Source organism: Stegostoma tigrinum, chromosome 32 (assembly GCF_030684315.1).
Source record: "Stegostoma tigrinum isolate sSteTig4 chromosome 32, sSteTig4.hap1, whole genome shotgun sequence".
Taxonomy (NCBI): Eukaryota; Metazoa; Chordata; class Chondrichthyes; order Orectolobiformes; family Stegostomatidae; genus Stegostoma; species Stegostoma tigrinum.
In genome coordinates, this window is record NC_081385.1 from 5,699,553 (window position 1) to 5,721,696 (window position 22,144).

General features: G+C 42.0%; 2 protein-coding genes across 5 annotated transcripts in view; both read left to right on the forward strand.

Moving 5' to 3' along the window:
• kmt2a (lysine (K)-specific methyltransferase 2A) overlaps nucleotides 1-3,476 on the forward strand; it is a 152,480-nt gene extending 149,004 nt beyond the window's left edge. For 3 of the 4 annotated variants that reach the window (XM_048562008.2, XM_048562009.2, XM_048562010.2), the window contains exon 36: nucleotides 261-3,476. In XM_048562008.2, coding sequence (XP_048417965.1) covers nucleotides 261-536 — 276 coding nt within the window. In that variant the 3' untranslated portion in view covers nucleotides 537-3,476. The remainder of the gene's footprint in view (nucleotides 1-260) is intronic. The other variant, XM_048562011.2, reaches the window with a different exon arrangement.
• Nucleotides 3,477-9,847: 6,371 nt separating this feature from the next.
• On the forward strand, nucleotides 9,848-14,778 carry ttc36 (tetratricopeptide repeat domain 36). The gene is made up of 3 exons (XM_048562358.2): nucleotides 9,848-10,038; nucleotides 10,949-11,137; nucleotides 13,279-14,778. Exons 1-3 carry the CDS (start codon nucleotides 9,933-9,935, stop codon nucleotides 13,551-13,553), a joined length of 570 nt encoding a protein of 189 aa, XP_048418315.1. The 5' UTR covers nucleotides 9,848-9,932; the 3' UTR covers nucleotides 13,554-14,778.
• The last annotated feature ends 7,366 nt before the right edge of the window (nucleotides 14,779-22,144 follow it).

Below are 22,144 nucleotides of genomic sequence, written 5' to 3' on the forward strand. Positions count from 1 at the left end.
CTTGATCTATAACTGTCAGGGCTCCTGCTGCAGGCCAAACTGGAAAATGAACCGTTTGAACATTAAAAACTGCCAAAATTGGCTGTGGTGCTTCTTTTGGTCACGTGCCCTATTGGTACTCATTATCTGGGCAAACTTGGGCAAGATAATCAAGGGCTACTGGGTCCTAAGGACTGTACCCCAGCAAGAGTTTGGTATTTTAAAGAAGATACACTAATGGTAATTTATTAATTTTTTTTCTACTCTTTTTGTACTAATAGGGGATCGGTTGTTACATGTTCCGTATTGATGATTATGAAGTTGTGGATGCCACGATGCACGGAAATGCAGCACGTTTCATCAACCACTCCTGTGAACCCAACTGCTACTCACGGGTGATAAATGTGGATGGGCAGAAACACATAGTCATCTTTGCTGTGCGAAAGATCTACCGTGGTGAAGAACTTACATACGATTACAAGTTCCCGATTGAAGATGCCAGCAACAAACTGCCTTGTAACTGTGGAGCAAAGAAATGCAGGAAGTTCCTGAACTGAGGAAAAAATAAATTAACTGGTGGGGGTAAAAAACACCCTCTTGAGGTGATTGTAATGATTTTATGGGATCTCGGAAAGAAAAGCCCTTGGATGGAAATGGTGAAGTTGCTTTGCAATCTGCATTGTGAAAATCTTGTAGAAAAAAAGATTTTGAACACCAAGGTCAAAGAGTGGTTGTAGTATAGGTGGGGCTCATGCCAAATAATAAATGGCAAAAAAATGCCATTCAAATGAATTCATGGAGCTCATGGTATTAGTGCATACTTGGTAAAAATGCATTGCTAAACAGTGTTGACTGCTGATCACTTTCAGATCTGCATGGCAGAGTACTAATTGACTACAGCTCCATTTCCATCCTTAAAACATCCTGTACCATATATGGAACTGAGTGAAATAATGAGTGCTACCCGCTTCCCAATCAATTATGTACCAAGGCAACAACAAAAACTGAAATTCACCCTGAATTAGCTATGTCACTTGAGCAGAATCTCCTCTCTTGTAGAAGAAAGGTAAAGATGGCATGTGAGGAAAATTAATATCTTTAACAGCTGTGCAGTGGAAAAGGCAGGGGCAGTACTGGGTGAGAGCAGTTTTGATCCTTGTGTTTTGCAGTTTCTCCCCTGGGAGCAATTTGCTTTAATAATTTTAAAATGTGAAACCAACGTATTCTTCAAATTCTTTTCTTCCAATGACAGCAGCTTCTCAACGCGGAGCTACTGCGAGATGGCAGTGAAATGAAGTGAACCATATTTGTACCCATACAACACTGCATAACGCCTGTAATCCCATAAAATCACTTCAATCTAGCAAGTTCCCACCCCTTTCCAGGAGGCAGTTGTCGCATGTTTAAGTTTAAAGCTTTGTGAATTTTTGGAACTTGAGTGGCAGAGCATAGAATTAACACTAACTAGGTAAGCATTCTGCCTCATGTTTCTTTGGATTTTAGTTTTAAGTTTTTTTTCCAAGTTGCTTCAAAGTAGCACTGCACTTAATGATGAACTGGCTATTCAGAGAAGAAATTAAGAAAATGATTTGGAAGATACAGGAAAAGGAAACAGGAACAGGGTACATAGAAACTTCATGCTGACCTCATTAATGCTGGAAAAGCCTGCTGATATATGCCCACCTCTGAACCCCTGAAGTCGTCTTGCTAGTTACACACGAGTATTGACGTTCACACCACTTGTTTGAAATGCACTAGTGGTGCGGTAGCACCACTGATAAGTTAATTAAACTCTAAACTTCTGTTAGCACCCATTTCTTGACATTTGATGGGGGTCAGGGGAGAAACAAAAAAAAAGACCCTTCCACTGATGGGAGCTTTTAATCATTGGGTGGAGTGGAGTGATCCAGATTTATGACTATCATGTCATGGTTGTTCCTGTTTAAGAGAACATGGGAAAATTAAAAGATAAAGCATCTTGATCTTCCTTTCCACTTACAATCAATAGACTTCTAAAACTCACGCTTGGTATCACCTGACCACTGCTCTTTCCAACCATGTCATTATCCTGCATGATAACTTTAACACTTCATTTGAACACTTTTGTCCAACAAATTAACACATTTCTAAAATGTTTGAAATTCTTCAAGGTAGATTCATATTGGAAGAGTAGGTAAAGTAACCTTGAACATGCATCCATACATATAAATTCATGTTGACATTCTTGATTTAATCATCCTGTCAGTGTGTCTACTCCTGAGGACTGTTTGTTGTGTAGGGAATTGCAAATGTTTCAAGCCCGGCCATGAGTGAATTTCAGAATTGAAAACCAGCATATCGTTGTGGATGTACTGGCATACGAATGCTTAACATACGCTTCTGATGTTTCTTAATTCACTTATTAATGCAGGTATTAAATACCTCCACTAAATTAACAGGTAAATGTCACCTAGTGTGTTAGTCATCTGGTTTCTTTTTTTCTGCACCCCCACCACTTAACAGCTGTACTGCATTGTAGTGTTGGGGAAATGTGCTAAAATATTGCATAACCACCATAATGGTTGTGATAGTCTTTTAGTTTTAAAAAAATGTTTATTTTGAGAGTCAGGAAATAATTTCTGTTTCAATGCTGAAATGCTACCATAACTGGCTCCTGGAAGACAGGCATTTTTGACCAAATGAATGCATCTCAAGTGGGTTTATCACAGTGACTTAATGTTTGAAGATCTTGATCCCTTAATGTTTTGCACTGTGCGCTATTGAGATTGACGCTAAACCTAATGTATTTGTACTGACTACAGCAGTATATTGTTATTCAGACTACAGTCGTATTTCCATGTGTCCCGTTGTCCAGATTATTAGTTGTATCCTGTGTATTCAATTATCCAGATTATAGATGTGAGCCCTGTTATCCAAACTCTGTTGAATTTCCTAAAAGAAAAAAGTTCAGTTTGTCTGATCAGGAAGTTGTTTTCTTAAAGGGGCACTGTCTTCATTTTAAAAAATAGATGTCACATACCCAACCCTCCTTCCACTTTCGTTCCTACCTCCTTTGTTGGCAAAGTGGTGCCCCTTTAAGCAGCAATTGACAGCTAGATGGACTGATGGATGGAAAACTGTTTCAGGATAATTTTTCCCTGATGTGGTATTTGTTGTCCACTATTTCTCTTCATTTATACCTCTGGACAAAAGTTGGGTTGGTGATTTTTCTTCTTGTTTCATTTGCCTTCACTCAGTTACTGCTGCTTAATGACATCCATCCGCCGCCAGCCTTTTGGGACCATGTTCCTTGCTGCTATGATAGGAGCTTGTTTCTTGAGGGCACCTTTGCTCGTAGGGAGGTATTAACCTCTTATGTAAGAAAGCAGTGTTTACCTAAGAACGACATTGCACTTCACCAAGTTTGTGGTGGAATTGCCAGGGCAGCATATTTACAGCACAAGGAAGACAAGCCTTCTGATTGTGGTGTTAATGTTCAGGTAATGGGGGTTCTACTGGAAGGGGTTGGGGGATGGGTGGGGGGTGTGGGGAGGATGCGGGTGTGGTGGGGGAACCATTCTTTATGCACTGACAGCCGTGAAGACAGAATCTGAAATGCTGTATAAATGACTGCTGGTTGGTTTGACACAATACCAAGCTAAGATGAACTTGGTTTTTTTTTTAGTTAGTATGTGTTACCAAAAGTCCATAATTGAAAGAACCGTGACTAGCAGTGGGCAATTTGGTTTGTGTTTCCTGGTGCACCCCTCTACTTCATTGCAGGGCATTTCAGAAAAGGGGCAACGATTTGATTGCCAGTTTTTGTTACCATTTTGTTCATAAGTTTTTTTTTTCATCACTAGTTGAAGGAATATATGAAGCATCAGTTTACAGTTCAACAAGAATTTAAACGTCCAGTGACCTGTAGTTTTTTTCAAGTCACTTATAATTATGTGGCTTAGAAAAAGGTTTTTAAAGCAGTATTGTTGATCTTTAATAGCCTTTAGTTACCTGGGGCTTAAGAATTGCCTTCAATGCCCTTAGTTCTACCCAAAGATACATAGTATTCAAAGAATTGGATGAACAGTTGAGTGTCATGTGTGGGGGTGGTTAGCTCAGTTGGCTAGGCGGCTCATTTGCAAATGCAAAGGGATGCCACTTGTGTGGGTTCAGTTCCTGTACCAGCTTGTGTTGTCTTCAGCCTGGCTTATGGCCTGAATTGTGGTCACACTCTGGTTCAACCACCACTCTGCTCTCAGTGATCAGAGAGCACTCCTGTGGCGTGTTCACACTGTAATGGATTTGCCTTTGTCCTTTGTATTGGCATCCAGTATTCTTTGATTCTTCTCTCAGATTCCAGTCATAACAGAACTGTGGGTATATCCTGTATCAGAAAGATTGTAAACAGTTCAAGAAAGCAACTCACCGCCACCGTGACAGCTTTTATGGATGGACAACTAATGTTGGCTTTTCTGATGGCACCCAAATCCTATGAAAGAACAAAAAAAACCCTTTGAATTTGTTGAGAAGGCTAGAAATTTTGAACAAGTTGAATAAATGTGCAGACAATGAATGGAATCATGTGAACTTCTGAATACACTTATAAACCTTTAGTTGCCCAAAGCTTAGGTAAAGCACTACACATTTGGGGTGTGATGGTTTATTGGGTTATTGTTGCAAGGGGTCTTTGGCATGCTTTTTGAATGCAGTGTTTTTCTAGTGTAGTTTTAATGTGATGGATTCCAGAGTCGCAGCTCTGTGGCTTGTCCCTCATCAAACTTATACCAAAACCCTGTCTGTGTTACTAAATTAAATGCTATTACTGTATTAATTCTGAAGCAGGGTTTGGGCTTGCGTGAATTTTTTTTACTGATCCTCATGTTCCCACCAATGGGAAGTAAGTGTCTTGAACTTGATAGGAATTTGCAAAGATTTTAAATAGTACTTTTTATCCAGAGTGGATTTCTAGTGACTGTGGGTAATGAGTTATGACATTGTACAAAGATTATTATAGGTGTTCTTCCTTAACTTTCACTGTCTATAACCCCAGCAGAGATTTTTAATAAACAGTGTCATTTATATTTGTTTGAAGCCCTTGAACATATAGGACATTTGAATATAGTTGTATTTTTTAAAAAGTTAGAATGGAAGGAGGGAGAGTTTGTTTTTTGAACAGGTAGAAAGAAACAAATGATAACACAGTGAACCAGATGGTGGCAGCCTGAGTACGTGTACCAAAGTCTTGATTCATGGGAGTGATTGAATCATTGCATTTCTTGCAGGCCATGCCTCCTCGCCAACCACCATTTTTAATTCAGAGCCAAGAGACACAATAGTTGTGTAGCCATCAAACCACGGCAGCAGAGGCATATGAACAGGAGATACCATTGTCTTTTGACACCCTTATTTGAATGTTTTGTCAGTTTTAACTCTCCCTTTTGTTCCCAAATTATAGAATTGTACTGTCAGTACACTAACAACCAGGCTTCAGATTGGCTGGTAATGTGGCATTCACAGTTCTTAAATCCGGTAACATGTGTTTTTCCATCTCACTGTCCCCTCTGAGAGAGGTGTGAAAGTGGAAAAGCAGGTAATCTGCTGAGAGGAACTTGGCTCCCCATGTTTCTATGCCATTGACGAAATCCTTTGTATTTTTACAGCTTCAAATACTTTTAGTCACCCCTAAAGACTCGATTGGACATGGGAGGTTAGAATGGGGATGTGTGGCAAATCCGAAGAAATGGTTAGTTGCTTGTTCGCTTTTGTTTACAGATGTCGCTGCTTTTTTTTGTCAGTAAGGCTGTTCGAACCTTGAGCAAAATACTGCCATGAGTTCCTTTGTGTTGACAGTTTAACTTTTTAAAAACCTTTATAACCCATGCCATACAGTGTGTATAATTAAGTGCCAGGTTATTTTTTTTAAAATTGAGATTTGTAGACAACTTAGCTGAAGTTTAAAAACCTGCCAATTAACAATTGAAAATACTGCCATAGTGCATATATATTTTTTTATTATGATTTATTTATTTAATTTGGGGTCTTTTTGTTGACTGTGTACTCTGTGCAGCTATCTGTAGTTTGGGGTGCCGCTGAATAAATAGCTAATACCCCACACATTGCTCACTCCATGTGCTGGACTGAGTTCGACAAGGAGGCTTGGTATTGGATGCTGCAAGCATCTTGTAGATTTATCCCATATGAATGAAGAGCCACTTAGATCCATGCAACTTCCATACCTCTATAGTTTTTGTGGGTGGTAGAGGCAGTGCTCATGCAGTGGCAGATGTACTTATTTCTGGGACATCCATGCCATTTGAAGGATTAGCTTTTGGCAAGAAGTACTTCTGTAACAACTTAAATTTCTTATTCCTTCCCCATGACGTGATCTGTCAGAACTAGCTGCATTAACATCAGGCGCATTCTTCTGAGCGGCATCCACGAGGCTTGATCTTCATTTTAAACACCAAAGTTTTAAAAAAATCTATTTTTAACACTGCTGTTGTCCTTTTGCACCATTTCATAAGGTTCATTCTATACATTTAGTGTCCTTGTAAAGCAGTTGCCTCAGAACTGGCATACCACGATTGCAGAAATGAGTTTGAGCTCGGTCTCTTGGATTGCAGAATAGTCAAGGCTAGAAGTGCCTCCATGATTGTCATTAGCAATCCATAGAAATATTTACAGAGGTTTTCTGGTATTTTGTCCTCTGTAAACCTTGTTTTTTGTTTCATTCTCCTGCTGGAGCACTTCATTATCCTATCCTGTAACAGGGTTGGAACTGATGAAATGTGTGTCCTCATGTAGAGTGGAAGGTTACAAGCTAATCACTTGGAATAATTCAGGCTCAAACCCAAGAAGGCCAGGCAAGGAGGGACTTTAGTATTTTTTTAAAAAATAAAGTTGTTTAACATTGTCCCCTTTGCAATCCAATACAGTAGGACACAGCGGTTTTACAATGAATGTATCTTTTTCTAATGACTCAACTTCTTACTCGAAATTTTTTTAAGTGAGTAATACACCATAAAGTTTGTTCAATGAGATACACAATCCCATCTGGAAAAAAAAGCGGGTTAATTTGAAGGGCTGGTTCTCACCTTGTCTATTTAGCATCCATTTCAAAGCAATACGATGTTTACGGTAAATCTGTAGAGATCATGTAAAACCATCATGTCTTGATAGTTTGAAAGTACATATGGGTCCTAGTTCAGAAAGTAATAACAGTGAGGGGGAATGCAGAATCTACAGTTTCAATTGTTTTTAAGAGAACATAATGCTTCAGTAATACTTTCCCAAGATTTTTTTAAATATTTAAACACTATTCTTTTTATTGTCTAAAGAATAGACAGCTGACTATATAACTACTAGATGGGGCGGGAGGGGGAATATACATTTTAAATTATTTTTTAAAAATTAGGGTATACATTGTGTCTGTACATCCCTGTTCTCTGTGACTAGGACGCTTGCCTTTTCTCTCCCATATCCCACCAGAACGGAATTATATTTATATGTGTGTTTTCCGTTAATGTGAATATATTTTTATGTCTCTTTTGAGATGAATACACGAAGTAGTAGATGTAAAATGTTCCAGGTCTGAGAAACCTTTCGTGAGAAATTTGTTTTATTTTTATTCATGACAAGGTAATTTGTAAACCTTTTTTAATTATTTTTTTCAGTCTTTTTGTGTTCCTGTAAATTGTTATTTTTTACATTGCTCTTGCAAAACATTATTAACAATCTGGTTAGTGCATCAGTGTTAAACCATATCATGGTAATGAAGGTAATTTTAATTCAGCAAAACTGAAAGCTATGCTAAAGAATGAATGTAAAAAAAATTGTACATAGTTGTAAAAATGTTTCTAAGCGTCATTTTCTATGCACTTTTTTTATTTAAGTGATAGTTTAATTAATAAACATGTCCAGTTTATCCTTGGATACACTTAAATATATTTTGTGTATTTCGTGTGGGTTTGGGTTTTCTTTAATTGTTTTTCTCGTACCACTTCTGCCGCACACTTTGGGATGGATCACCTGGGGCTAAAAATGCGTATCCACCTTAACTAAATCAATGGTCTTCATTTGAGAGCATGAGGAGGGTTGTTGTTCTGGGACATAACACTGCAGTGCTCTTAATGTTTTGACTAATATCTCCAGAGCAACTGAATCCTGTTGTTGTAGCTCAGGTTGTGCTTGTATTTAGAGGAGGCAACTTAACCACAGATAAGAATCTCAGATCCTTGACCTGTCTTTTTGTCTGGTTCTGAATGCAAGTCATTGGGATGCTGCATTTGTATGTGTCAGTAAACTGTTCTATACCAGTGGATGCACTATAGGGTTCGATAATGGGTACTCCTTTATTGCAAATGTTACAGTTTAAAAGTAGTAGGATCCAGATCGGAAGAAAAAAATTGCAGCATGACCTACTGAAAAGAAACTTAAAAATAAATCTTGGAATGCCCTCACTACTTACCTAGTTTGTGACAGTTCCCAAGATGAATTTTGGGAGCGAGTTGTCATTTTTCTCCTCTTTTCTGTAAAAAACATAGAAGATAAAGGGCAATAAAATATAAATATTGGAAGCGACCTTGTATTAATCTTGGAAGTGTGCAATACATCATGCTGGACGACTGCTGCAGGATTCTGAGGGCAGTCATGATGGAGTAGAGGCCTTTGAGTGATTTGAAATCAAGGATGAGAATTTTAAAATTGAGGCATAGAGAGTGGTAAGAGACCTACACCCCAGCAAGTTTCAGTATGTAGGAAACCACTGTGTCTCTGTGTCAGCACTTAAGTTACTCTTCTCACACACTCGTGCAAATGTGCAGTATGTTCAGTACCAAAAAAAAGCCTCTCGGCACCAGCAGAAGGTACTGTGCAACTTTAGTCTTTGACTAAGTGCTAAAGGGTACGTTTTATTTCCCATCAAGGGCTAGGTTGGGTCACTTCCTGAAAGTAAAATGCCCTTACTTAATGCCAGTAAACCTTCACAGTGAACATTCCTGAATGGAATGTAATACTTTTATGCTCCAAAATGAAAGATAACTGCTATGACGCAAGTATCTAGGAAAGATTGAAGATTTAACGGACTTGAGTGTTGAGAACAGTTTTGTTTCATTTTCCCAGTAAAGTGGAATTGTGTTTTTACATGGGCACTAGATCAGCGAAAGAGAGTAATTGCTCCTTGTGATTGCAGTGTGCTCCATGTTGAAAGCCCAGCAGTCTAATTGCATACAGTAAGATTCCACATACAATGGTGAGATTAATGACCAATTAACATATTTTCAGTGATGTTGGATCAGGGTGAAATGTTGAACTCACTAAAATAACTTCTAATGCCTTTCAATGTGAACTTCGACATTCAAAAACAAAACGGCCATCAGTTGAAGTCACATGAAATTTGCTGCCTCTGCCAGCACAGCACTTGCTTTACACTTCATTGGAGTTTGTGTAGGTCATGTTTCACCCTGGGCAAACATGAAAGAGACTTGCCACTGAGTCAAGGCAGCAAGTGCAGTTAGTACACAATTCTCTCAATGTGTTCAGTGTTGATACGAAGTAAGTTTAATTTCAGTACTTAAATTTTCCTGTAAGATTTTGTCTTAGCAAGGGAATAAGTTTGAGCCTTTTATTACTTTGCTAAGTAACCATTGTTCATTTGCTGGATACTGAACAATAAGGACTATTTCAGGAAGGGGGTCCTGGAATTGGTTAAGAGTAGGGCTGTGACTGAAGGTCTGCTGATTGGTGCCTTTGGGATTAACTTTGGTTTCTGCAAACCCTGTGTTGCCAGATATTCTGTGATTGATGTCATTGCTGTTTACAACAGTGCGCAGGTCAGTGCTCTGAGCATTGGTCTCCGCCCCATAGTCCCATTGGCTGGAGTGAAGTCAGAAGTCCACCCCACAAGGTCAGACATAGGAATCCGTTTCAAACAAGCTATACCTTTTTGCAAGAAATTTTCACATCAACTGTAGGAAATGTCTACCTTCAGTGACCAAGCTGTGCTCCAGGCCATTTTCAACCCCAACAATCCTTTTGGTAACAATCTTCGGTTGGAAGCAGAGGTCGAGCTAACTGATGATGGTGAGTATTTGACTATTTCAGTTGTTTATTTTCACTGAAGACCATTACGTTACCCTTTAGAAAACTAGTTTTGTCTGTAGATGTTGTGGTGAGAACAAGATCAGGTTTTGCAGTGGCATTCATTCTCTGGGTTTGACGGAGACCCATGTTCACTGGACTCTGTAAAGCAAAGTTGAGCATGTGATATTTGCCTGTGGATTGTGAACGCAGTGAGGGTCAGCTCCCAGGAGCTTCCATCCCAGTAAGTATCTGATTGACAGCCCTGGGAACCTCTATCCCAACAACGGCCAATGCCTTGGGGATGCATATGTGAGGAACATATAACCAACAAAGTTGATCCTATTCAGAGTTGTACCCCACAAAGAGCCTGTAGATCCTGTTTTCTAGTTAGATGGCACACTTTAGGAACCCCATTGCACAAAGTCCTTACCTCAGCAAGTCAGCACCCTGCAACAGTTTACATTTATATGCACCTTTAAACATAAAATAGTCCAAACTGCTTCAACAGGGGAATGTAAACACAGCGATGAAAAGTTATGGGATTCTAACCTTAGGGGCTAGTCAGCTGAAGGTATGGATATCATTTGTAGAAAACTAGTGTTAGAAAAGCTCACAAGGCCACAACTTGAGGACTGCAGAAATCGGAGGACTTTCAAGATGGAAAAGAGGCTTTTGAGTGACTTGATTTCAAGGATGAGAATTCTAAAATCAAGGCATAGATGGTAGAAAGAGATCTGCACCCCAGAAACTTTCAGTACATAGGAAACCAGCTCTCCACTATTTTAGCACCCAAGCTACTGCTCTCATGCCCCCTGTGCAGTGAGCGGATGACCAGAGTTAAACAGGGGGGGTGTAAGCTTATTTTTGGAACTTTGATTATCTGTGTAACCCTTCTTGGTGTTATATTTAGATAGCAAGTTTGATCCAGTTCTAGTGCAACAGACTAAAGAGTTGGAACTGCAGGGAGTTTCCCTGGCAGAATCTGGGAATGTGGATGCATCTGTGGAGGTATTCACTCGGGCCATAGCGATTATCCCTGAGCGAGCATCAGGCTACAACAACCGAGCACAGAGTCTGCGGCTGATGGGTGACGCAACAGGTAACGGCCTAGGGTTAGCATGGAGCTTGTGGGATGGGATTCAACTTTTTTTGTCAGGTGGGAGCTTACCTTTGGCCATTTGTACCTGTAGGTGACTGTTTTGTCTGTGATGATGGGGAATGGATGATCGAAGCAGAACAGGAGAATGCACGGTTGGATGGGTTATATGGATGGACGAGTGGCAAGAGTGAATCGGTTATAAAGAGCTGTGTGAGACTGTGGGGTATGATGGCCTAGTGGGCAGTGGATTTATGGATAATAGATGGCAATAGGATAATTAATGTGTGGGATGACAGGTTTAATGACAGATAAAATGATGGAAGACATTAACAATTTTATAGATGGACAGAGTTGAAGCTGGACAGGGGAAAGGGATGTGTGTGGAGATTGGATCTGCATGGGTAGAATAATATTTCCACGTGCTCTGTTACTATGTTATCCAAGTTGTAGAAACTAAATCTGTTAAAAGTGATACTTGCGTCCAATTTCTATTCATTAAGTAATCACAACAATGCGAATCAGCAGCCAAAACAGACTGAGAACATTGCAGCTGTGATAGTATCTTTCCTCTCAGTTAAAACTGCCCTCCAGTGGCTGGAAATAGGAGCTCAACATAATTCCCCACTTCCTTAAATGAGGAATGTCTCAGGGCAATTTCATATAATCCCTTCAGTATGGAAACAGGCCATTCGGTCCAACAAGTCCACACTGTCCCTGCGAAGAGCACCCCACTCAGACCCATTCCCCTGCCAAACCCACCCCGGCACTATGGGCAATTTAGCATGGCCAATCCACCTAGCCTGCACATCTTTGGGCTGTGGGAGGAAACCAGAGCACCCGGAGGAAACCCACACAGTCACGGGGAGAATGTGCAAACTCCACACAGACAGTCGCCTGAGGCTGGAATTGAACCCAGGTCCCTGGTGCTGTGAGGCTGCAGTGCTAACCACTGAGCCACCGTGCTGCCCCTAAACTCTAGTGTATAAAATTCCTTTGACTTTAATTTCGATGCCCACCAGTTTTATATGACACCCTTGAAATGTAATTGAAGCATACAATGTCCTTAAAAGGCTGAACAAGGCCTTGCCAGAAAGGTGTTCCCCATGACTAACTGGAGTGTAGTATTAAAGCGGGGCGGGGGGCCCAGCCTCCAAATGAGGGGCATGTCAGAGTGAGTTGAAGAATTTCTTCACTCGGTGTGTATTTTTTTTTGAACTGCCTAGTCTAGAGGACTGCAGAAGTACAACCTTTTGAACATATTCAAAGCAGAAATCAATAGATTTCTAGATAGTGACATTGAGGGATATGTGTGTAAAATAGGTATTGAATTGCAAGATCAGCCATGATCTAGTTGAGTGGCAGAGCACTTTTGAGGGGCCAAATGGTGTTTTGCTGTATGCTTTAGAGATATAGCATTGACAAAGCATATATTCATACTGTCGAGAAGGAAAGGGAGTGAAATACATGGAATATAAATCTTCTGTCTAGCTTTTTTGATGTATTGGTTAGGATGTGGCATTTCCACTATTAATTCACAGTCCCACCTACACCTACTCCCACTCCACTCCCCTGTTCTCTCCCCCTACCCCACGCCAGCAAAGGGAATTACTGAGCTGTGCCTGAAAATCTGGGTTTGTTTCCAGTCAAGCAGTTATGAAACAGAGTGGTGACAGCCTCTGTTACCAAGATTGGATTATCATAGTGAAGAAGTCTTCCTATTGGTATTGGTTAGACCAAACCTGGAGTGTGCTGTGGAAATTTGGCCTCCTTACCTCAGGAAGGGCATATGGTAGAGTATGAGAAAGTGTTTTTCCCGGTTGGGAAATCTAGAACTCAACGCAGTTTCAGGATAAGGGCTTGACCAGAGAGGCCTGGTCAGAAGAAAGTTCATCTCTCACAAGTTCTGGATGTTTAGCTGATAGGTTTCAGGTACAGAGGAATTTGAGGAAATGAGAATCATGTGGAAAGATATAGTTTGTTGAGACTTTCTGATCTGCCGTAACCTTGATGGATAGGTAGAAAGGAGTGAAAGGGTCAAATAGCCTACTCTGATTTCTATTATCCTGGTTCTGTGAGTTGACCTTCTGTATATTGAATCAAGAGGCACTTGGTTCACTAACAAATAATCTTGTCCATCCTAGGGGCTATGAGTGATCTGAACAAAGCAGTCGAGCTCAGTGGAGGAATAGGACGGACAGCCAGTCTGGCTTTTGTTCAGCGAGGACTTCTTTACCGACTCTGCGGACAGGACCAAGAGGCTCTGCAGGACTTCAGACAAGCTGCGGATCTAGGCAACAGATTTGCCAAGCACCAAGTGACCCTCATGAATCCATATGCAGCTCTGTGCAACCGCATGCTGGCCAAGATGGTGGCCAACCTGAGGAATCCAGAACCCCCTACGAGTTCCTCTGTGTGAAGGCTTATTTGCTCCTTTTTGTTTAAGGGTTTGCAGAGCATGTTGTTCCTTTCTGCTGTCTTTCATGATAAACAATACCCAAAACATTTCTATGGCTTGCCTTCCTCTGTCTGCTGATGGTCACAATTCAATGTCTTGCTGTTGAGAGAGGTTATTCCAAGTCTACCAGTCCCCACTCCTCTGTCTCCACAACATTGACGATTGGTAAGGCTGCCCTTTTTAGCCAGTGATAATGAGATCTGTAATTAATCCTCACACGGAGGAGGAGGAGTCTGGAGCTCCAGCCCATGTTACCAGACTGAGAGTCCTCTGTTTAACTCTATTAGTTGTTAGCCATATTCTAAGATTCCAACTTGACTGTGAAAAGATTTCAATTCATATTAAAATTAAGTTCATTAAGTCAACTCCAGCCTGCCAAAAACCAAACCACACTGGGGAAATGGGGTTTGCAAAGCATTAACCTCCAGTGCATATGCATGTGTTGGCTGATGGTTCTGAATCACACAATTAGTAATGTTCTTTGTCAACATACAAGTAATGGATCACATGGCATGGCTCCTCCAATTAACCCTTACCAACTAGTTGGGAATCCTTTGGCTGATCATCTCCGGCCTTTGGGATCTGGGGTTTTGCACCAGTAATAAACTCCTGGCCTTCTGCACTAGAGAAAAAGGAAGTGATACATAATCTGACAGTCTATATTTATCTTAGAAAAGTGCATTTATGCTTCTAATGGGGCCCACATAGGTGTTGGTAATTTGCATGATTACAAAGATTTTAACAGGAAAAGACAGGGTAGATATGGGCAAACTATTCCCACTGATTAGGGATTCTGGACGTGGGGGTATAATCTGCGATAAGGTTAGGGCCAGACCATTCAAGCAAGATGTCAGGAAGCATTTCTATACACACAGGATGGTAGAGATTTGGAACTCTGTTCCACAAACAGCAGTGAATGCTGGATCAGTTGTTACTTTTGAATTTGAGAGAGTTCTTTTGTTCAAGTAACTGTACTAAGAAACGTGAGCCAACGGCAACCATGTTGGGCTGCTGATCAGTCGTGAAATCATTGAATGGTAGAACATGGGGCTGAATGGCGTTCTCCTGTTTCTGTGTTCCAAAGAGAATAATGTGTAAAGTTGAAATATAAGGTAGGGCATTGCTTCATTCAATATCTGCAAAATAAATTGAACTGCTATTCTCATTTCACCAGTTTTTGTTTTTAAAATTGGTGAAGTGTGTATATGGGGGATTTTATTTATTTATGGATATGAGTGTCCCTGGCTGGGCCAGTATTTACTGCCCATCCCTATATTTTCTTGAACTAAGTGACTTACTAGGGCCATTTCAGAAGGTATTTAGAAGCCACTCTCATTGTGGGCCTGGAGTCACATATAGACCAAACCAGGTAAGGATGGCAGTTGTCTCTCATTTGTGAAATATGAGAGATTTTTTGACAATAACGACAAGACCATTTTTTATTTAAAACAAAATTTGAACTTCACCATCTGCCACCGAGGGATTCGAACCCCTGTCCACAGAACATTAGACTGGATTACTGCCGTGTGATTCTCTGTGATCATAACGACTTTCACTTTCAAATGTCACCTTGCTTTTTCGGCTCAGGTTTCTGGGGTATCACAAGACCCATACCACCTCACTCAAGGTGAGACTACTTGCAGCCATCACATGGTGCCAGATTCTTTTACACCAAAGCATTTTGAGAGATGTTAGCAAAAGAGAAATGCTGGAGCAATCAGACTTCAGCTATAGCTTCAGTGACAAATTGGACAAAAAAAATTGCCTCCTAAGATGGTCCTGCAGAAAGCTGGCACATACTCGGGCTGAATGGTCTCCTCCCATGTTATAACTTTTGTACCTCTGACAAAGTCAGTTTACAGAAAAGAAACCAAGGGGAAACCAAGCGGAGGCTTGGGGACCGCTTTGCAGAACACCTCCGCTCAGTTCGCAACAAACAACTGCACCTCCCAGTCGCAAACCATTTCCACTCCCCCGCCCATTCTCTTGATGACATGTCCATCATGGGCCTCCTGCACTGCCACAATGATGCCACCCGAAGGTTGCAGGAACAGCAACTCATATTCCGCCTGGGAACCCTGCAGCCATATGGTATCAATGTGGACTTCACCAGTTTCAAAATCTCCCCTTCCCCCACTGCATCCCTAAACCAGCCCAGTTCATCCCCTCCCCCCACTGCACCACACAACCAGCCCAGCTCTTCCCCCCCACCCACTGCATCCCAAAACCAGTCCAACCTGTCTCTGCCTCCCTAACCGGTTCTTCCTCTCACCCATCCCTTCCTCCCACCCCAAGCCGCACCCCCAGCCACCTACTAACCTCATCCCACCTCCTTGACCTGTCCGTCTTCCCTGGACTGACCTATCCCCTCCCTACCTCCCCACCTACACCCTCTCCACCTATCTTCTTTACTCTCCATCTTCGGTCCGCCTCCCCCTCTCTCCCTATTTATTCCAGTTCCCTCCCCCCATCCCCCTCTCTGATGAAGGGTCTAGGCCCGAAACGTCAGCTTATGTGCTCCTGAGATGCTGCTTGGCCTGCTGTGTTCATCCAGCCTCACATTTTATTATCTTGGAATCTCCAGCATCTGCAGTTCCCATTATCTCTCTTACAGAAAAGAATGCATTTTGTGTTTGCTGAATGTCATCCAGGCCACTAGATGGTGCGGTTAGCAACATGGAAATGCAGTGTCACTCTAAATTGGCAGGAGAGCAAAAATATGTCAACAATTGGTGCCTTCTAATGTGGGAAAATGATTTGCATTTATATAGTGTCTTTGCTATAGAGAGAATCATCCCAAGGTACTTCACAACAGTGCAATCAATCAAAATTTTACAACCAACTGCAGGAAAATGTATTAGGATAGTTGGTCAGAGGATTTGATGAAAAAAGTAGGTTTTAATCTCATGAAGTGAGATAGAATTGGAGATAGGGAAGTAATTTGAGAGCTGGACAGCTGAAAGTGCAGGAATATGTATGAGACTTGAATTAGTGTTCAGAAATCCAGGAGTGTTATGGGACTGCATAGGTTTCTGTAACAGGAGGGAGAGGTGGAAGAGAAACTTTTATTCATGGCATTTGTGGACTGAGAGCTGATGCAATCAGCAACGTTGTCAAAAGTCACTCGACAGAGAAGCAAAATAAGGAAAGCAATGCCTTGGTGGTCAGCCTGGAAGCCAACAGCCCAATCAAAATGTTAAAACTGAACAAAATCTCTATTAAAGGTCTTGGCTTACACATTTGATTTTGTATTAAATTTTGCTCAGTTGGAGTCATCTTGTATTTTGAAATTGAGTCATTTTCACTGATTTTCATTTAAATAAGGACCTGGAAATTCCTAAAATTTTGTGTGTGCTCTCGTCTCTCTTTAGAAAACTTTGTGACCAGTTATGTGTACAGCGCTATGTGTCAACAGAGTGGTCTGTACATTATTTCACAGGGCCCTCCTTCCCTGAACTATGTCTCTCCCCCCCTCTCTCTCTCTCTCTCTTGCGCTCTCTTTCTCTCACTCTCCTAGAAAGCATGATGTCAAATAGTATCTGACTACACTCCTGTGATTACCTTGGGATGTTTCCCTATGTTAAAATGGTTTAGTTTATAGCACCTTTAAGTGGTTTAGGCAGTCAGATAGAAGATGCTACAGAGGGGAAGTGGTAGCGCAGTGGTATTGTTGCTGGGCAAGTGATCTAGCTAATGTTGTGGGACATGACTTCGAATCACACCATGTTAGATAATGGCACTTGAATTCAATAAAAAATCTGGAATTGAATGGCCATAATTGTCATTTTTAAAAACCCATCTGGTTCACTAATTCCTTTAGGGAATGAAATTTGCTGTCCTTATCTGGTCTGGCCTACATGTGACTCCAGGTCAGATAAAGGATCAGTATAGAAAAGGAACTTGGGGCTCTTGTGGTGGTGCCCCTAGTGAGCCAGGAAGCCCAGGTTCAAGTCCTACCTGCACAAGAGGTGTGTAGCAACATGTCTGAACAGGCTGATTGGAACAACACAACCCATCAAGTCGGCGCTAGCTTTTGAAAGAACGATCCAGATATTCCACTGCCTTACTCTGGGTCTTTTCCCCATGCAGTTTGTTTCCTCTTCCAAATACTTCTCCACTTCCGGCTGCTATTGAATCAAACAGTGCATTTGAAATCTGCACAAAACAAGTTCTTCATTACCTGCAGTTATGGTAAATCTGCACCCTTTTATTATCAAGTGTTCGGGCATTGTAAAACCAAAAAAAAAATCCTCAATATAAACTATTCCTCTGTCACTGTTAGGGTATTGTACAAATACTTCAAATTGGCATCAGTGTTTTGGGAGGTAGTTACAAGTACGTGCAGTACAAGGGTAGAACTTGGCTCTCCTTTCGATAGATCAATTAGACATTTCTTTCTCTGATTACTCAAGAAAGTGTTTATGACACTGATTGTGGATTTATTAATTGGTCATTCTATTCTATAGAACAGTCATATAAGGATTGGAGTAAGAGACCATTCAGCCCCTTGAGCCTGCTCTACCATTTGACGCCATCACTGATCTACTACCTCACAGCAAATATATACTAGTTTGTTATCCACAAGCCAATGCAGTGCTGTTATTGTCGTAGAATTTTTGAAAAAATGGTTTAGAGGTGCACTTGCGATGCCAAGGTATACAAAGCTATGAACCAAACACTGGAAAGTAGTATGAGAACAGTTAGATGCTTTTTGACCAGCACATTTGATGGGAAAATGAGCCTGTTTTTCTATGCTGTAGAGCTCTCTCTCTGACTCTAGCTGATGACTGTTAGACAAAATCTGCTAACGCTATTTGAATGTAATTTGCTGTTACAGGTTAAATGAAGTAAATGTGAACACTGAAGAAAAAGGTTGAGGCTGGGCTATGATAGGGAGAGGGGTGAGGTTTCTCAGGGTGAATGAAATATGGTAGATTGAATTTACCCTCCATCTGGGCCACATGGAGGACATTCTGACAAGAGTCTCCCTGGGCTGCCCCTTAAGTGTGTGGATTGAAAAAGATGAGGTGAAGCAAGAGTATGTTAGAACATAGAACAATACAGTGCAGAACAGGCCCTTTGGCCCTCAATGTTGCACCAACCTGTGAACTAATCTAACCCCCTCCCCCTATACTATCCCATCATTATCCATATGCTTATCCAAGGACTGTTTAAATGCCCCTAATGTGGCTGAGTTAACTACATTGGCAGGCAGGGGGTTCCACGCCCTAACCACACTCTGAGTAAAGAGCCTGCCTCTAACATCTGTCTTAAATCTATCACCCCCCAATTTGTAGCTATGCCCCCTTGTACAAGCTGATGTCATCATCCTAGGAAGAAGACTCTCACTGTCCACCCTATCTAATCCTCTGATCATCTTGTATGTCTCTATTAAATCCCCTCTTAGCCTCCTTCTCTCCAATGAGAACAGACCCAAGTCCCTCAGCCGTTCTTCATAGGGCCTGCGCTCCAGACCAGGCAACATCCTGGTAAATCTCCTCTGCACCTTTTCCAATGCTTCCACATCCTTCCTGTAATGGGGCGACCAGAACTGCACGCAATATTCCAAATGAGGCCGCACTAGCATTTTGTACAGTTGCAGCATGACATCACGGCTCCGGAACTCAATCCCTCTCCCAATAAAACCTAACACACCGTAAGCCACCTTAACAGCACTATCAACCTGGGTGGCAACGTTCATGGACACTAAGATCCCTCTGCACATCCACACTACCAAGAATCTTTCCATTGACCCAGTATTCTGCCTTCCTATTATTCTTCCCACAGTGAATCACCTCACATTTATCTGCATTGAACTCCATTTGCCACCTTTCAGCCCAATTCTGCAGTTTATCCAAGTCTCCCTGCAACCTGAAACATTCTTCCACGCTGTCCAGCACTCCACCGATTTTAGTGTCAGCTGCAAACTTACTAACCCATCCACCTATGCCCGAATCCAAGTCATTTATAAAAATGACAAATAGCAGTGGTCCCAAAACAGATCCTTGAGACACATCACTAGCAACCGGACTCCAGGCTGAATATGTTCCATCAACCACCACTTGTTGCCTTCTTACAGAAAGCCAGTTTCTAATCCGAACTGCTAAATCTCCCTCAATCCCATGCATCTGTATTTTCTCCAATAGCCTACCATGTGGAACCTTATCAAAGGCTTTACTGAAGTCCATGTACACCATGTCAACTGCCCTTCCCTCATCCACATGCTTGGTCACCTTCTCAAAAAACTCAGAGATCCGTGAGACATGACCTGCCCTTGATGAATCCATGTTGACTATCTCCAATCAAATTGTTGCTTGCTAGATCCTATCTCTTAATCCTTTCCAAAACATTTCTACAACAGACGTAAGGCTCACTGGTCTATAATTACCTGGGTCATCCCTACTGCCCTTTGTGAACATTTGCAGTCCTCCAGTCCTCTGGTACTAAACCTGTAGACAATGAGGACTCAAAGATCAAGGCCAAAGGCTCTGTCACTTCCTCCCTAACTTCCGAGAGAATCCTCGGAAAAATCTCATCCGGCCCAGGGGATTTATCTATCTACGCACCTAGAATTGATAACACCTCCTCCTTACTAAACTCAATCTTTTCAATTCTAATAACTGGTAACTCAGTGTTCTCCTCTACAATATTCTCCTTTTCCTGAGTGAAAACAGATGAGAAATATTTGTTTAAACCTCTCTGATATCCACAGGATCCACACACAACTTCCCACTTCTGTCTTTGACTGGCCCTTTTCCTACCATAGTCATCCTCTTATTCCTCACATACCTATAGAGAGCTTTAGGGTTTTCCTTTATTCTAGCTGCTAATGTCTGCTCATGTCCCCTCCTTGCTGTTCTTAACTCTCTCTTTAAATCCTTCTTAGCTAATTTGTAACTCTCCATCGCCTCATCTGAACCATCTCATCTCGATGTCACATAAGCCTCCCTCTTCCGCTTAACAAGAAATACAATTTCTTTAGTAAACCACGGTTCCCTTACCTTATTGCTTTCTCCTTGCCTGACAGGGACATACCTGTCAAGGACACGCAATATCTGTTCCTTAAACCAGCTCCACATTTCGATTGTCCCCATCCCCTGCATTTTGCTACTCCATTCTATGCCACCTAAGTCTTGCCTAATCGCATTATAATTGCCCTTCCCCCAGCTATAACTCTTGGCCTGTGGCATGTTCCTATCCCTTTCCATTGCTAAACTAAACATAACCGAATTACGGTCACTCTCTCCAAAGTGCTCACCTACCACTAAATCAAACACCTGGCCTGGTTCATTACCAAGTACCAGATCCAGTGTGGCCTCCCCTCTTGTCAGCCCTTCCACATACTGGGCCAGGAAACCCTCCTGCACATATTGGACAAAAACTGATCCATCCAACTCCTAGAAGTGTGACCTCTCCTTTCCTGTTTCTGACCTCAGCCCATACTACCTCAGTAGACGAGTCCTCATCAAAAGTTCTTTCATCCACCGTTATACTGTCCTTGACTAACAAAGCCACACCTCCCCCTCTTTTACCACCTTCCCTGGTCTTAATGAAAGATCTAAACCCTGGAACCTGCAGCATCCATTCCTGACCCTACTCTATCCATGTCTCCGAAATGGCCACAACATCGAAGTCCCATGTACCTATCCATGCTGCAAACTCACCTACCTTATTCTGGATACTCCTGGCGTTGAAGACACACTTCAAACCAGCTTGCTGTCTGCCAGCACACTCCTGTGACAGTGAGATCCTGTCCATGTCCTCCCTAATCTCATCCTCCTGTGTACTGGAACTACACCACAGTTTCTCATCCCCCTGCTGAGCTAGTTTAAACCCACCTGAATAGCACTAGCAAATTTCCCACCCAGGATATTAGTAACCCTCTGGTTCAAGTGGAGACTCCTGTTTGTAGAGGTCTCTCCTTCCCCAGAATGAGCCCCAATTATCCATGCACCTGAAGCCCTCCCTTCTGCACCATCCCTGCAGCCACATGTTCAGCTGAAATCTGTCCCTGTTCTTTGCCTCGTTATCATGTGGCACAGGTAACAAACCAGAGATAACCACTCTGTTTGTTCTAGCTCTCAACTTCCACCCTAGCTCCCTGAAATCCTGCCTGACATCCCTATCCCTCTTTCTACCTATGTCGTTGGTGCCTATGTGGACCACGACTCGGGGCTGGTCACTCTTTCCCTTCAGGATCCCAAAGACATGATCCAAGACATCACGGACCCTGGCACCTGGGAGGCAACACACCAACTGTGAGTCTCTTTCGTTCCCGGCAAACCTTCTATCTGTCCCTTTAACTATTGAGCCCCCAGTGACTATCACTCTCTTCCTATCCCCCCGTCCCTTCTGTGCAAGAGGGACAGACTCTGTGCCAGAGATTTGCACCCCAGTGCATGCCCCTGGTAAGTCGTTCCCCCCCTCCCCCAACAGTATCCAAAAATGGTATATTGTTTTTCAGGGGAATGACTACAGGGGATCCCTGCACTGACTGTTATTCTTTTTCTCCCCCCTTCTAACTGTTACCCAGCTTTCTTTGTGCTTAGGAG

Excerpts from the sequence above, each read along its gene's own strand:
- ttc36 (XM_048562358.2), top strand. The coding sequence starts at position 9,933 with ATGTCTACCTTCAGTGACCAAGCTGTGCTCCAGGCCATTTTCAACCCC. Across the intron at positions 10,039-10,948 it reads GGTCGAGCTAACTGATGATG|ATAGCAAGTTTGATCCAGTT; the intron begins GTGAGTATTTGA and ends TGTTATATTTAG. Across the intron at positions 11,138-13,278 it reads GCTGATGGGTGACGCAACAG|GGGCTATGAGTGATCTGAAC; the intron begins GTAACGGCCTAG and ends TGTCCATCCTAG.